Below are 14,941 nucleotides of genomic sequence, written 5' to 3'. Positions count from 1 at the left end.
ACTCAGGGTTAAAAAGTATGTTCAATTCATATTCATACCAAAACACTTTAAAAGAATAATGGACACAGGTTAAGGTAGAACCTAGCATTTTATTTAGATCTTCATTAAACTGTTGGAATTGAGAACCAGACATACGTAATAAACCTCCAAAAATAGATGCTGAAAGGCACTTTCTGCTTAGGGCAAGCAGTCATGGAATAAGCATGTAAACAAGCTGGCTTCTCTGTACCACACCAGCCAAGTCAGCTTTCTCCATGGCCAGCTGCACCAGCTCTGCCCTCCCTTCTGTTAACACCAGCCAGAACCCCTGTAGGTCTAACCCAAGGTTTTTCTGTAGGACACCTTGGCCTACCTGGGAATGCTGGAAACATGTTAAAGGAATCATGGTGTTGAAGGAAAAAAAAAAAAAAAAAAAAAAAAACTTTTAAAAGCTGCCATCTGAGGTGATGGCTTCTCTGTACTTACGCCATACCCCAGAATACAATAAATAAGCAATCAGAAAATGTTCAAGTATGAAGGGATTTCCTCCTCCCCGCCAAAAGCACTGCTCTCTGAAGGAAGCTGGTTTCTCTGTAGCTACACCAGCTGTTCACAGAAAGCTCATTGGACCTGGTTTTGAAAACAAAACAAAGTTAAAACCCTGGGAGGACTTATTGTGCAGTGTGGAGTGCTCATTCTTTCTTATAAAGAAAACAAAAAGTTATCTGGTACCAAAGTGTGCAACCTACAGACCCTCAGGTACAGCCCTGTGACTTCTTTGTATGACATCACAAGGGTGCCAAGTGCCTGTTTTTCTAGAGCTAGGAGTTGGTGGTTTGGCTAGTGCTGAAACCATGCATAGGATTGATTTACTAAATAAAAACCTTATTACGTACGTCCTCCAAAAGACAGCTGGAAAGTGGAGAGATTTTGATTTGGTGCTGTTTAAGAGATGGCAATTAAGAGCATAAGCACCAGGGAGATGGTTTAATGGTAACTGCCTTTTTTTTTTTTTTTTCCTTTCTCATGTCAGGCTAGAGCTCCAGACTGGAACTTGCGTTACATGCAAGAATGATTGGATAGAGAACACTCCCTGACAAAAGAGCTACATAATTAGAAATGGATCAAGTTAAAGGGGGGGATATAAGGGAAGGCTTCACATTCATAATAGAGCTCAAGACATTACAAATTCATGCTGACAGGGCTGTGGCATTGCCAGACAGAGGCGATAATGGAACTACAAGTACTTTACGTGCACATTACAAGGACATTTTCAGCATTTGGTGGGAAAGTCAATGCAATTAGGATTTTAGAAGGTTGGGTGATAGGGCACAAAGGTTCAATTTCAAAGCATTGTTTACTACAGTGCTGTTGGTTTGTTTCTAGGCAGTTACATGGATCACCTATGCTCACTAAATTCATTATATTGGTGAACAAAACACCTAGGGACAAAATAGCAAGCCCGACTTACAGTCCCCCCCACAAGCTAAAATTCATGTCATTGACTAGAGTGACTGCAACGGATCAGGAGCTGAGAGAGGACAGGAGAATTTAGGAAGAAGGCCCTTTCCCTCAGAGCTCGAAGGCTTCTCTGTAGCCTACGCCAACAAGTCTGGGGAAAAAAGGCTAACACTTTCAGTATTTAAGCTTTTTGGGCACTTCCCATGGGAAGCTGTCCCTACCAAAGTGGCCATAGGCTGCAGTCCTCTGATAAATTGGCTTCTTCAGATCCAGATCCCTGGAATATACAAGTCCGTAACTTAATATGTAGCATTCAATTCAAATAAAGCAAAACAATCAGCAAGACTCATTTTCAAGACTTCTGGCAAATGAGTTCAGTTCTCTGGGGTATGCTAGGAAAGAAGTTTGTGGCAAAAGTGTTTGTTACTTCCCTGGTGTCCAAACTCCTTGCACAGTCCTTATTAGTAACTATAGTTCTTGTTTTTCCGTCCCTGGCTCAACAAATATGAAAACTTGTCATTATTCTGAGACATTTCAAGTGTCAAAAGCTCATCTAAAATCACGGAATACTTACCAAGGTCCCAGGCCCACACCCTACCATGGTTATTTTCTTTGTAACAGCCATGCCCATTCATCTGTACTAAAATTTCTTTTAAGTAAACATCCCTTAGGTAACAGGAGCACAAAGCCTACATCAAAAGTGGAGAACTTTCTAGGGTGGTTAGTCTAAGCCATGCAGCACTGTAATTAGTTTTCCTAATAATTTAAGCCTTTACTGACGGCGATGTAAAGATGACATCAACACATTCTAGGAATTACCATGTTTCCCCACTCCAGTCTTCCTTCACGCCTTCACTTTCTCAGATTTGAATGTATCAAGGATATATACATACACACCCACACCCTCAATGTTTTTCACTAGCAATAGTCTTTACCATCTTTACCTGACAATGACCCCAGGGCGGAGGTCAAAATTCTTCTTCACAATCTCTAATAGCTCTCTCTCACTCTTCTGAGAGGTGCCATAATGGAAAATGGAGATAGACAATGGATGAGATACTCCAATAGCATAAGAGACCTAAAAGAATTTAAATGTCGTAAGAGTCAGTGATCAAAAGACCCACATACTTGTGTAATACACTGGTATCAAAAAAAGACAAGTAGATAACTGCTAAATGCCCTCCCGCTTACATGCCTTTAGTCAACCCAGTTATATAGAAGTATATACCTGAACAAGAACCCTTCTGCACAGACCTCCTTTAACAAGGGATTTTGCCACCCAACGAGCAGCATAAGCAGCTGAACGGTCCACCTTGGTATAATCCTTTCCTGAAAAGGCACCTCCTCCATGAGCTCCCCAACCACCGTAAGTGTCCACAATGATTTTCCGGCCAGTCAAACCAGCATCACCCTGAAATTATAGGATTTAAGTTACTTTATGCCTAATCCTTTCCAGTGGTTCTAGATCAGGCTTGTTAAATGGTTATTCAATATCACTTGGCAAGTATCCTCGGAAGAGGCACACATAGGCTTCAAAAACCCTAGGGAAAAGGTGGAAGTAGCCAAGTTTTAGCAAGTAACAGAAGATCCAAAAAAGCAACTGAATTGACATTGTAAGACCTTACCTGAGGCCCACCAATAACAAATCTGCCACTTGGCTGTAGATGATAAATTGTATCCTCATCAAGATACTTTGCAGGTACAACGGCTTTGATGACTTTCTCCTTTAGGGCATCCCTCATCTCATCTAGACAAACTTCTTCATCATGCTGAACAGATATAACAATTGTGTGGACTCTGATGGGAAGCACAGCACCTCGGTCCTGCATATACTGCACAGTCACCTTGAAAGCGAAACAGATCATCAGAACATCAGTCTATTAAACAATAGCTTTGTTCCTGATTCTCTACCCTACATTACAATACAGAGAACAAACCATATTCTTCTCTTAGCTTTAATCAAAACACCTTACTGAAGTCCTGTGCCAATGTAATGTGTGTAGTTTTGACACTCATCACTTACTTGAGTTTTAGAATCTGGGCGTAACCAAGGCAAAGTGCCATTCCGGCGTAGTTCAGCCAGTTTGGCATTGAGCTTGTGTGCTAAGACAATGGTTAAAGGCATACATTCCTCTGTTTCATCAGTGGCATAACCAAACATCAAACCCTAAAAAAGGAAAAGTTACCAATGCAATCAATCCAAGCTTTAGAATTTAATGTTAGAAGAGATGCAAATAGATGTCTACCAAGATACCTGGTCTCCTGCACCAATGTCTTCCTCATTCCGATCAAGATGAACACCTTGAGCTATATCTGGTGACTGCTGCTCCAAGGCCACTAGCACGTTACAAGTCTTGTAGTCAAACCCTGTAGACAAAACCATGTTTTTCTGGTTTGTTTTTAAAGGGCCACAGCAATACTTTGTATTTACGACAAAGTAAATTTGTCATTTTAAAATTACCTGGAATTCTAAATGCTGCTAGAGAAATCAAATATACCTAAAACTTAGTACTTTTAAAGAACAGGGCTGGAACAAAAACACTAAAAATATACAAGTAGAATTAAATATTCCCAGGAACACTCTAGAAGATATAGCTAAAGAGGACTGAAAAAAAATACCTGGAAAAATGAGGTTAGAAAGCCCAGTCATTAAAACACACCTTTGGAAGAATCATCATATCCAATGTGTTTAATGGTTTCACGAACCACTTTCTGGTAGTCAACAGCAGCTCTGGACGTAATTTCCCCAGCAAGAAGGATCATTCCAGTTTTAGCAACAGTTTCTAGTAAAAGAGAGGTTCAGTCAAACATCACTTTTATGAAGTAATTTTCATGCTATCTTTTCATCAGGTGATAAGTGTTCTGAACCTACCACAAGCCACTTTGGCATCAGGGTCCTGCTGAAGGTGGGCATCAAGAACAGCATCACTAATCTGGTCACAAATCTTATCTGGGGAAGAAAAAAATTCCTGGCTTAATTTCTTTAATTCACTGATAATGTCATGTATGTCATGCCCCCTTCCCCTCTAACTACAGCTGGGAAGATCTTTGTGTTTTCTTTTAAAAAAACGGTGGCAGGAATTCCCTGGCAGTCCAGTGGTTAGGACTTCGTGCTTCCACTGCAGGGGGCATGGGTTCAATCCTTGGTCAGGGAAGTAAGATCTTGAAGGGCGCTTGGCAGGGCACCCTCCCCCCAGCAAAATCGTGGCAAAACCTATATAGCATAAAATTTACCAATTTAACCATTTTCAAGTGTACATTTTCAGCGACATTCCAAGTATGGAGATCTTAACTGCCATACTGCTTTCGCAGAAACCATTTCCCTGAAGAATAAATGCTGGATATAGTGCTACATGTTTCCTAACTTGACACCTTGGTCTTCATATAGCTGTACCACAGATCACCAATTCAGATAAGCCAGCAGAACACCCAGCATGTTTAATACATTTAAGCTCATTGCAGTATATGCACTTTACACCTTTACAAGGACTTCAGTCCCATCTTTAAAGTATTTCAGACATTTTGCCAGGTTCCCAGGCAAAAACAATTCCTATTGTTAAACAGGATAGCCACATAATGGAGGTTGATTAAATGGAAGTAAGTAGAAACTGTTTTTATCTTCCATCCAAAAGCAAAGCAAGGAACATTTACCTTCACAGCATTAATTTTCAAAGACAATGGTACTTACATTTTATCCCCCGAATTTAAATTTTTCATTATAAATCTAACCAACCAGAAAGGTGAACCGTTTATCAATTTCTCCCTGATTCTACGGCACGCCAGTCAGGGCAGGGAGAAATAATGTCAGAGTTAAATGATGAAAGCAACGACACTTCATGAACAAAGGGAATAAAACGGCACCATTTGATTTTGTGTTAAGGGTAGTCCAGGAACAAGAGCCGAACAGACTGGAAAATCCCCAAATGTATTCTGAATCCTTGCTATCTTCCCCTCACTGTACTGCCCTCTATTAAAAATCAGGAGAACAGAAAAAAACCCCGAATATCACTTTCCTAAATTTTCTATAACCATCCAAAAAAAAACTTAAGCAAAATGTGTGCCGCCGTCCAGTCAGAGGCCCAGGACAATCTAAACATTTACAAATGCCTGCGGCTTTAAGTTAATAAAAGGCGGTTCAAATACACAGTGCAGTTCTCAGCGCTGGGGGAAAACAAACAAAACCACCCACACCACACCTGACCTTCACTCATCAGGATCTCGGGGTTTGTCCTCTCCTCTACCACTAGGTTGCTCGTGGGATTTCATCATAGGCACAGTAAGCTCGCTAGAGGGAAATGGATCCTTAGGCCAACAGACGAGACATCTGTCATTGTGGTCATCCCAAGAAAGGGCTGGACCCGTCTAGTAGAACAACGATCTTCACTAGGTGAGGTTTTCAGGCTGGGATCGAAAGTTCCTTGAAATAGCTTCATTCGTTCACGTGTACATTGATCGCCATAATGGCGGACCGGTGGACAAAGCCCGGAGGATGATATACGGAGTAAAAACCTTGCCTAACAGTCAGCCCCAACGCAACGGCGCCATACACTTAATTCATGCTTCCTATCCTTTTCACGCACGATCCAAATAAGGAATGCCTCCTCCGACAAGCACTATATTTAGTTGGAGGCTGTCACCTTGACGCGAGGCCATATACCGGCTAAGGGCATTTCGTATTCTTCAGTGTAGCCAAAGGATTAACGGGAAGCGCGAAGGCCCGGTGGCCCGGGCCACGCTCTGCAAACCAGCCGGCTCCCTCGCCCAGAAGCCACATGCGGCAAACACGTGGTTGAGACTGCAATGCGGGGCGCGCGCTCTCGCGGGCCGGACGCGAGCACGCGAGGCGGGCCGCCCACTCGAGGTGGCTCGAGCCGCAGGGCGGGGAGAAGGAAATAGTGCCCTCCCCGGCTAGAACACGAGCGGCCACGGCCCCCGCCCTTCTCGTTTTCTGGAATCTTCCGCATGCCGGGGCGCGCGGCCGGATGGGAGGGGAGGAGAGAGGAAGGGGGGGCGACGGCCACGCGCTCGGCAGCGGCGGCGCCACGAGGAAGGCGCGCGGCCGTCGCTCTTTCCTCCAGCAGCCGGGAGAGGGCCACCGGCTTGGGCACCGCGGCCGGCGGATCCTGCCGGCCAGTCCTGACCCCGCGCCCCGCCCCTCGCTTCGCTCCAGGCCCCGTCACCTCACCTGGGTGGCCTTCCCCCACGGACTCAGAGGTGAAGAGGAACGTGCCCTCCTCGATGAATGCGTCGTGGAAGCCGTTGAGCTGCCCGTTCATGGTGGTGGCGGTGAGTGAAAGTGGCGCTGAGCAGAAAAAGCGGCGAGCCGACAAGTGCAAAACGCGCGAGCAAAAGACCGCGTTCTTAGCAGCTCGAGCGGGCGGCGCGGAGCAAACGAGGCGGCGGGCAGCGCGGCCTACTATTTATACACGGCGCCCGCGCGCGCCCGGCCCGGGCCCCGCCCCTCGGCGCCGCGCGCCAATGCGCCACTCGCGCGGGGACGGAGGAGGGGAAGGGGCGGGGCACCGAGGGGAGCTCGACCGAACCACTCTGCCAGGCAGGGGGAAGGGAGCGGAGGTAACGCGCCCCTCTCGCGAATATTCGCCATCTTAAGCACTAATAAGGGGTGAGGGGAAAGGCAATATACTGGGTCGTTGTATGCTTCCGTGTTCGACGTGGGAGGAAGAGAGACAAGGGCTCTATGGGCCTGCTCCCCTGTGCTGTGACAATGGCACCTCCCTTCCGACCGTTGGCCGGGCTACCAGGCCGCCAGGTCGCGTCCCCCAGCGGGGGCCGCGGGAATCGTCGGGGGTTTTGTCCTCTGGCCCTCCCCGAGGGTCTTTCCGGCTGCGCGCCCTGGGGATGCCCGGGTGACAGGGAGCCAGTGGCCCACAGCCACGTGAAAGTGGCCATCTTGGCTGGTCAGCGTACGATCCTTCGCACGGCCTTGTGCATCCTCGCCCTGAGCGCAGCTGGCGGCTGGCAGTCCTGCGGGGGGCCGTCTAGTTGCTGGCAATTTCTTGGTTAATGGTTCTGTGTTGAAAATGGCCGAAAAGCGGAATAAAGAGAGTTCTGTCATCGATTTCAACGGTTGCCGTCCCCCTTCCGCCTCCAGCGCTACAGTTTCTGAGCGAGGCTCTTACTCTTTGTGGACACTACGGTGGAGGCCGCGCTCGGCCCCTTGGCTCCAGCCTTTTCTCCAAGAAAGGAGGCTGCTCACAAGGCTCACCTTGCACTTGCTGACTTTACTATCTTGGAGGAGGAAAAAAGTCGATGTTTAGAGTATGATTTCAGTCTTCTGTTCAAGAGACTGTTGAATATTGGGGTGGGGGGAGCCCCGTTTACGCCCTTGTATGTGATTCAGCAGATCTCTTGACAAGGTGATGGTCTGTTTCCTGAAGCTTTCACTTTAAAATGTCCACCTGCGTTTGTGCCAGTTTTGCCCATTTAAAGGAATTATAGGGAGAGAAGGGAAAAGAACAAAACCAAACTTGAGCCAACGAGGAGCCGGGGGTCGGGGACCGATTTCATGGCTCTCCGTTTGGAAGGAGCCCACAAGTGGCGGGTGGGCCGGTGTCACTTCCGTCCCGCACAGGGGCTTCGGACTTGGTGCAGGGCCGGGGCCGGGGGCTGCTGCTGTCGCGGTGGCCCCGAGCGCATGAACTTAGGGTTTACTGATGTTATTAGGAGACCGCCTGCTCCTAGGATAGGATGCACGTTACCCTGGGGAGATGAATGAGACCCCTCGCAGCAGCCTCCAGCTGCTTACCGCTCAGAGAATTAGGTGAATTCGGAAGAACAATCCTCTCCGCGGCTTGCGGGAGGAAAGGTGGGTTTGCTGATTGGGAAACAATGGGAGCACTTGGGCTGTGCTTGGGGCTTTGACAAAGAGCGTTAAAAAAGGGCCCATCCCTAGACTTTATGACCACATCCATGGTCCTTCAAAGCAGGGAACAAGAAAAGGCTAAATCACAAAAGAGACAATATAGATGTTTATATTTGTTTCTGTTTTTCAAACTAACTTAATGGAAAAATAACTAAGACGTTAATCATTTCTTGTTTGTTTTAGAGTAGTTCACTTTTTTTTTTAAGCAGAAAGCCAATTTGTTAACTTACACCGTGGAATAAAATTCCCAACTGAAACAAATTGCATGTGTAGGCTGCTCAGTGCGTTATCTTCCAGCAGAAAAATCTATAGGGGAAGCTAGAATATAAAGTTATTAATATGAAGGCAGAACAAGGAGATTAAATTCAATGATTAGGTCACTAAACCCTGATACCCCCATGCTAACAACTCCACAGTGGGGTTGTTCCTGCCGAGGAGATTAGAATCAGCTGTTCATACTTGCTTACCGACTCATTCTTGTTCTTAGCATATGTAATTTAATGGTTAAGGGTAGGGCTTTTGGAGTCAAGCCTCTGCCACTTATTAACAGTGTTGAGCAAACAACTAACCCTCTCGACACCTCAGGGTCCTCAGTCTGTAAAATTGGGGTAATAATCATACTCTCATAGGATTGCACCAAGAATTAAACAAAATCATGCAAGCGAAGTCTTTAGCACAGTATCTAGCACGTAATAGTTAGCTGTAAAAAATAACCCTTCAGTGGCTTCCAATTGCTGTTAGAATAAAGACCAAAATCCCTACATACCCTTAAAGGCCTCAGTGTGATTTGGCTGCTACTCCTTTAACCTCATCTTGTGCCACTTTCTCCTTTTTGTCTTCTACTTTGCATTCTTTTAACTATTAACAGTTAAATTTCTTAATTGATTATGCTCAAAACAAGGCACATTTTCATTGATTTATATTTTTCACATTGTCCCTTCCTCCCACAAATATTTACAAGCATTTCTGTCAAGCAGACCCAGTATTGGTGCCATGACAGTCTTGGTCTCTGCCCACCCATAGCTCTAAATGAGGGGAGATGCCTGGCTAATTCCTCCCCATCCTTCCCACCCAGCTCAGCTGCCACTTCCTGGATGTAGCCTTCAGCTGCCCCTTTCTGGATGAAATCTTCACCTACCCAGATTTCTCACAGGGTCCTGTGTTTTCCTACATGGCACTCAGTGCTCTTTGAAATACAGATTTGGTGATTATTTGATGAATGTGTCAACTCCCAATTAGATTTGTAAGCTCCATGACAATAAGAAGGTGGTCCGTTTTGCTCAGACTTTGTTGCTGAGAGCCTGACACACAGAAGGTGCTTAAGAATGTTTGTTGGAGGAGAGGGAGAGAGAAGAGAGGGAGAAAGGGAAAGAGACACAAGGAAAGGATGAGTAAATATAAGGGATGGTGCAAAGAAATGGAGAAATGAGAAACCCTGGGGATCATGTAAAATCAACGAAAAGAGCCACCGCTTTGTTTTGGTCACCAGCGTTATAATTTATAACCCTGAGAGCTCTTCACTAACAGGGAAGCTCATCGTCATCCTGTTCTGAGAGGAATGAGATATCTGATTCCAAACATTAGTGCCCTAAGGCTGAAATAAACTAGGAGGAGTTATTGGTTTATTTCATATTTAACATGAATGAGATTTGTTGAATGTGAAATGTTGCAAAACACATAGAAAAAATCGAATCGCCTAAAGCCTCCAGATCTCAACCCAAAGAACGTCCATGAAAGAGGCAAGGTTGGTATTGGATAAACTGGTGTGTGGGACTCAGCAAATATGATGACTCCAGGCCTTATCCATCTGCCAGTCAAGGAGAGAGTACCAGTAAGTAAGAGAAAGCATTTGCAGCACAAGAAGCTGTTGATTTGGCAGGAAAACAGAGGGAGATGACACTAGGTATATCAAAAAGCAATAGTAAAGTGTGGAGATGTTGAGAAGAGAGCTCCTAAGCTTTCCAGACTACCTTCTATGTGATGACAGGCCAAGAAGAAAGAAATCTAGGCCAGATGTCTCCAAAATTGTGCCAGTTCTTTAGGGCCAAAGCTCAGACGTGGCCTCAGAAGCAAACTAGCTCTAGTGGGTTCTGAAACAAGTACTATGTGGATCCCCTCGGTGTTAGGCTTCTTGTAATCTGTTTTTGTTTCTCTGTTTTTCTCTCCTGATAATCAGATCTTTTAACAATCCCAGTAGGTAGAGAAGGATGGAGGAATGCATAGGGTACAATGAAGAAGACACTGAAGGAGACAACAATATAATGATGACGACATCTATAATTTATCGTGACAGGCACTTTTCTAATATCTATGCCTCACAGCAATTCCAGTGAGGCATATATTATTTCTCTTCCTATTTTATACATGAAGAAACTAACATGTAATTCTCCCAGGTCACACACCAAATCAGTAGTGGACTTGAGCTTGGATCTGAGCTCTTGTTCCTTGCTACAAGTCATAGGATAGATACTTCACACTCCCTGAGGTAATTAACCATAAAATTTGGTTTGTATCCTTCCATACCTTTTTCTATAAACATGCATGCGCACGCACACACACACACGTTTATCTGAAACATGGATTTTTCTCTTAACAATTTTCATGGCCATATCTCCAGGACACTATATAGAGATAGAAATCATTCTGCTTTTTTTTCTCTTTTAAAAAAATTCTGGTAAAATAAACGTAATATTTACCATTTTAAAGTATACAGTTCTGTGACATTAAGAACATTCACATTATTCTGCAAAATCATTCTTTTTAATAACAGTAAAACATACTATATTGTGACTCCACCATACAATTCATTCAACTGTTGCCTTACTGGTTGATATTCAAGTTGTTTCTCATTTTTGCCGTACACACAATGCTGATGAAGGTAACATCTTTGTACGTATACTTTTGTGAAGCAGTGTTTTTATTTTTGTGGAACAGATGTCTCAAAGTGGGATTGCTGCGACAAAGGATATGTACATTTTTACGTTAGTAGTTACAGTCAGATTACTTTCCAAATGGCTGTCAAAACTTCACGTGAGAAGTATGAGAAGGGTAGGAGAATATCTAGAAGCCACAAAGGAAAAGACTGATAGACTTAACTACATGAAAATGAAAAATTACTGTGCAAGTAAAATCCAAAGACAAACAATAGAAGAAAACATTTGCGATGCATATGACAGACAAAGGCTTAGTACCAACTGATAGGAAAATGACAAACAGCCCATGAAAACTAGGAAAAAGAGTATAAGTGAGTAATTCACCCAGGAGGCAATGCAAACATACAAAAAGATATTACTTAACCTCATTGATAGGGAAATTAATTAATTCATTTGTATAATGAGTTTGGGAAAAACAAGACGTGTGGAGGAGGGGAGGGTCGAAGGAGGGATCTAAATACCAGGAAGCTCCGTCTCTAGCTCCCCCATTAGTCTGGCCTTTAGTGGAGCTTTCGTTTTTCTGATGATTGATCCTTATGTGGCTTTTGATTTTTTGTTGTTTTGGGGCATTTAACTCAGAAAGCGTTAAAGACATTTAGTAAAATTGCTCTAACAAAATCCCTTCCCTAACTATTTACTTATTTATATAAACAAGGTTGCTCAGTGCTTATACCTATAAAAATGAAAAATAGATCAGTAATGAACCCTGTCTCTTTCTAGCAATAAGTAATATTCTTTCATGGATTTTAAACTAGTATACAGGGCCTCCCTGGTGGCGCAGTGGTTGAGAGTCCGCCTGCCGATGCAGGGGACACGGGTTCGTGCCCCAGTCTGGGAAGATCCCACATACCGTGGAGCGGCTGGGCCCGTGAGCCATGGCCGCTGAGCCTGCGCGTCCGGAGCCTGTGCTCCGCAACGGGAGAGGCCACAACAGTGAGAGGCCCGCGTACCACAAAAAAAAAAAAAAAAAAATGTAAACTAGTATACATACACACGTGTGTGTTTATGTTTTTCGTTTTTTGATTGATAATTATAAAAAATTAGAATATATTTATTTTGATCAGTCATTTACTGATTATTAGTAAGTCAAGCCAAAGGAAATTTTGCTAACTCTTAGAGACTTATAGTTATAATAAACATTTTCTGATATATGTATTTCAATTTATATGCATATTTTGGTACAGAATAGGTGATAGGGTGATCAATAAAAGACTTTCAAGGGCTTCCCTGGTGGTGCAGTGGTTGAGAGTCTGCCTGCCGATGCAGGGGACACGGGTTCGTGCCCCGGTCCGGGAAGATCCCACATGCTGTGGAGCGGCTAGGCCCATGAGCCATGGCCGCTGAGCCCGTGCGTCTGGAGCCCGTGCTCCACAACGGGAGAGGCCACAACAGTGAGAGGCCCGCGTACCACAAAAAACAAAACAAAACATTGAAACAATTTTCATCTTGTCTTTATAAAAATTATTACATATGTGTAAGTACAAATGTATGTGTGTGTATATATATATATATACATTTATATATATATAAAATATGTTTGGGTTCATAGAATAAATACTGGGAGTCTAAGCACCAAACTTTATAGCAGCTACTTCTGTGGGGTGAGATTTACACTTTTCCTGTATTCACTCCTGTGTTATTTAAAATTGTAAAAATTTGCAACACTTATTTCTGTAAGCTAAAAATAATATTAACAGCAACAACAAGAGTGAGTTACCTCTAGGGTGTGGAGTGTGGTGGAGGAACCTGCTTCAGTCCAGTCAGCCTAGCCTCCCCAGGTAGAGTAGGCATTTTCTATGGCACAGCTCTTATGGGAAGGTCCCAAATAGCAGACAACCTGCTTCTGAGGTGTCAGCGCCACTGCAGAGCCCTCTTTGACAAGGACAGCCCCCCACCATGCTCCATTAATTGATCCTTCGAAGTCATTTGTCCCTAGGGAGACCACCGAATTTTAATTTTTTTAAATATACAAACTTTACAAAATAGACTGCGCTCTCTTATTCTCTCTCCCTCTCTCCCCCGTAACCACCCCGCCCCCCCACACACACCCTGGATACTGCCCACAGTCCCAGCCTAAGTTACAGTGTTCTGATAAATCCTATTCCAGAGATATTGCCCTAGGCATTCCTTTGGATTGAGAATCGGAGATTGGACTAAATTCATGACTCTGGCTGGGCCTTGAGAACCATCTCTCACAAACCACGCCTTGTAGACATGGCCTGGTGTGTACAGACTCTGCCCTCTTTTTGGACTCTTGCCCACTGCTGCCACCAATGACACTGCCAGGCTCTGACCCTCTCCCCTTAGCCTCCTGCCATGCTTCCTCCTGACGTTCCCTCAGACACACTTGGGAGCACATAAACCGGAGCGAGTTGGTGTTGAAGACTTGTATAACTCTCAGCTTTTGCTCTTGTTCTAAGCAACCAAATCACAAAAGACAGTGTCTAATAGTAAGTGGATCCCATGTAGGTTTTCCTCTTGGGAGCTGAGCATGAATACAGCTATCCCTTCCTCTTTACAGTTATTTTTTAAGCTTATTTAAAAAAAAAAAAAAAATATATATATATATATATATATATAAAAGTAACAAAGCACATTAAGCAAAGTTTGGAGGAATAGGATTGAGAGTCCAGAAATAAACCCATACATCTATGGTCAGTTGACTTTCTTTTTTTAAAATATTTATTTATTTATCTATTTGGTTGCATGGGGTCTTAGTAGCGGCCGGCGGGCTCCTTAGTTGCAGCTCAACAGCTCCTTAGTTGCAGCATGTGAACTCTTAGTTGTGGCATGCACGTGGGATCTAGTTCCTTGACCAGGGATCGAATGCGGGCCCGCTGCACTGGGAGCGTGGGGTCTTATCTACTGGGCTACCAGGGAAGTCCCCATATGGTCAATTGATTTTCAAAAAGGTGCCAAGATCATTCAAGGGGGAAAGAATAGTCTTTTCAACAAATGGTGCTGGGACAACTGGATAGCCACATGCAAATGAATGAAACTGGGCCCCTACCTCACACCCTATAGAAAAATTAATTCAAAATAGAGCAAAGATATATATGTAAGAGTTAAATCTACACAACTCCTAAAAGAAAACATAGGAGTAAATCTACATTGTCTTGGACTAGGCAATGGTTTCTTTTTTTTTTAATTAATTAATTTATTTATTTATTTTTGGCTGTGTTTGGTCTTCGTTGCTGCACTGGGGCTTTCTCTAGTTGCAGCGAGTGGGGGCTCTCTTTGTTGTGGTGCACGGGCTTCTCATTGTGGTGGCTTCTCTTGTTGTGAAGCATGGGCTTTAGGCACGTGGGCTTCCGTAATTGTGGCACCTGGGCTCAGTAGTTGTGGCTCACAGGCTCTAGAGCGCAGGCTCAGTAGTTGGGGCGCACGGGCTTAGTTGCTCCACGGCATGTGGGATCTTCCCTGACCAGGGCTTGAACCTGTGTCCCTTGCATTAGCAGGCAGATTCTTAACCACTGCACCACCAGGGAAGTCCCTAGGCGATGGTTTCTTATATACGACACCAAAAACACAAGCAGCCAAAGTAAAAATAGATAAATTAGATTTCATCAAAATTAAAAACTTTTCTGCATTAAAGGAAACTGTCAACAAAGTGAAAAGACAACCCACAGAGTGGGAGAAAATATTTACAAATCATATATCTGACAAGGGTCTAGTATCCAGGATA

At 44.2% G+C, this 14,941-nt stretch overlaps 1 protein-coding gene across 2 annotated transcripts; it reads right to left on the bottom strand.

Annotated features, from left to right (window-relative positions):
* Positions 1-69: 69 nt before the first annotated feature.
* MAT2A (methionine adenosyltransferase 2A) lies at positions 70-6,842 on the bottom strand. 2 transcript variants are annotated; one of them, XM_081254446.1, is made up of 10 exons: positions 6,626-6,842; positions 4,313-4,390; positions 4,101-4,223; positions 3,695-3,807; positions 3,464-3,607; positions 3,066-3,284; positions 2,669-2,851; positions 2,385-2,518; positions 1,662-1,717; positions 70-609 (listed from the first exon to the last, which is right to left on the bottom strand). In XM_081254446.1, the coding sequence occupies exons 1-10, from the start codon at positions 6,714-6,716 to the stop codon at positions 590-592; spliced, it is 1,161 nt and encodes a 386-aa protein (XP_081110572.1). In that variant the 5' UTR covers positions 6,717-6,842; the 3' UTR covers positions 70-589. The 2 variants fall into 2 exon arrangements, with proteins under 2 accessions (XP_081110572.1, XP_081110573.1); XM_081254447.1 differs by having other exon boundaries at positions 70-1,717; positions 6,626-6,822.
* Positions 6,843-14,941: the final 8,099 nt, after the last annotated feature.

This window comes from Mesoplodon bidens, assembly GCF_964165515.1.
Source record: "Mesoplodon bidens genome assembly, chromosome: 14".
Taxonomy (NCBI): Eukaryota; Metazoa; Chordata; class Mammalia; order Artiodactyla; family Ziphiidae; genus Mesoplodon; species Mesoplodon bidens.
This window is presented reverse-complemented; position numbering and strand designations above follow the sequence as displayed.

What these genes read in the sequence shown, in the direction of transcription:
- MAT2A (XM_081254447.1), bottom strand. Translation starts at nt 6,716, where the DNA reads ATGAACGGGCAGCTCAACGGCTTCCACGACGCATTCATCGAGGAGGGC. An exon ending in GCCCAGATTCTAAAACTCAA is followed by an intron (nt 3,285 to 3,463) that starts GTAAGTGATGAG and finishes TTCGCTTTCAAG; the next exon opens with GTGACTGTGCAGTATATGCA. An exon ending in GCAGAAGGGTTCTTGTTCAG is followed by an intron (nt 2,519 to 2,668) that starts GTATATACTTCT and finishes AAATTCTTTTAG; the next exon opens with GTCTCTTATGCTATTGGAGT.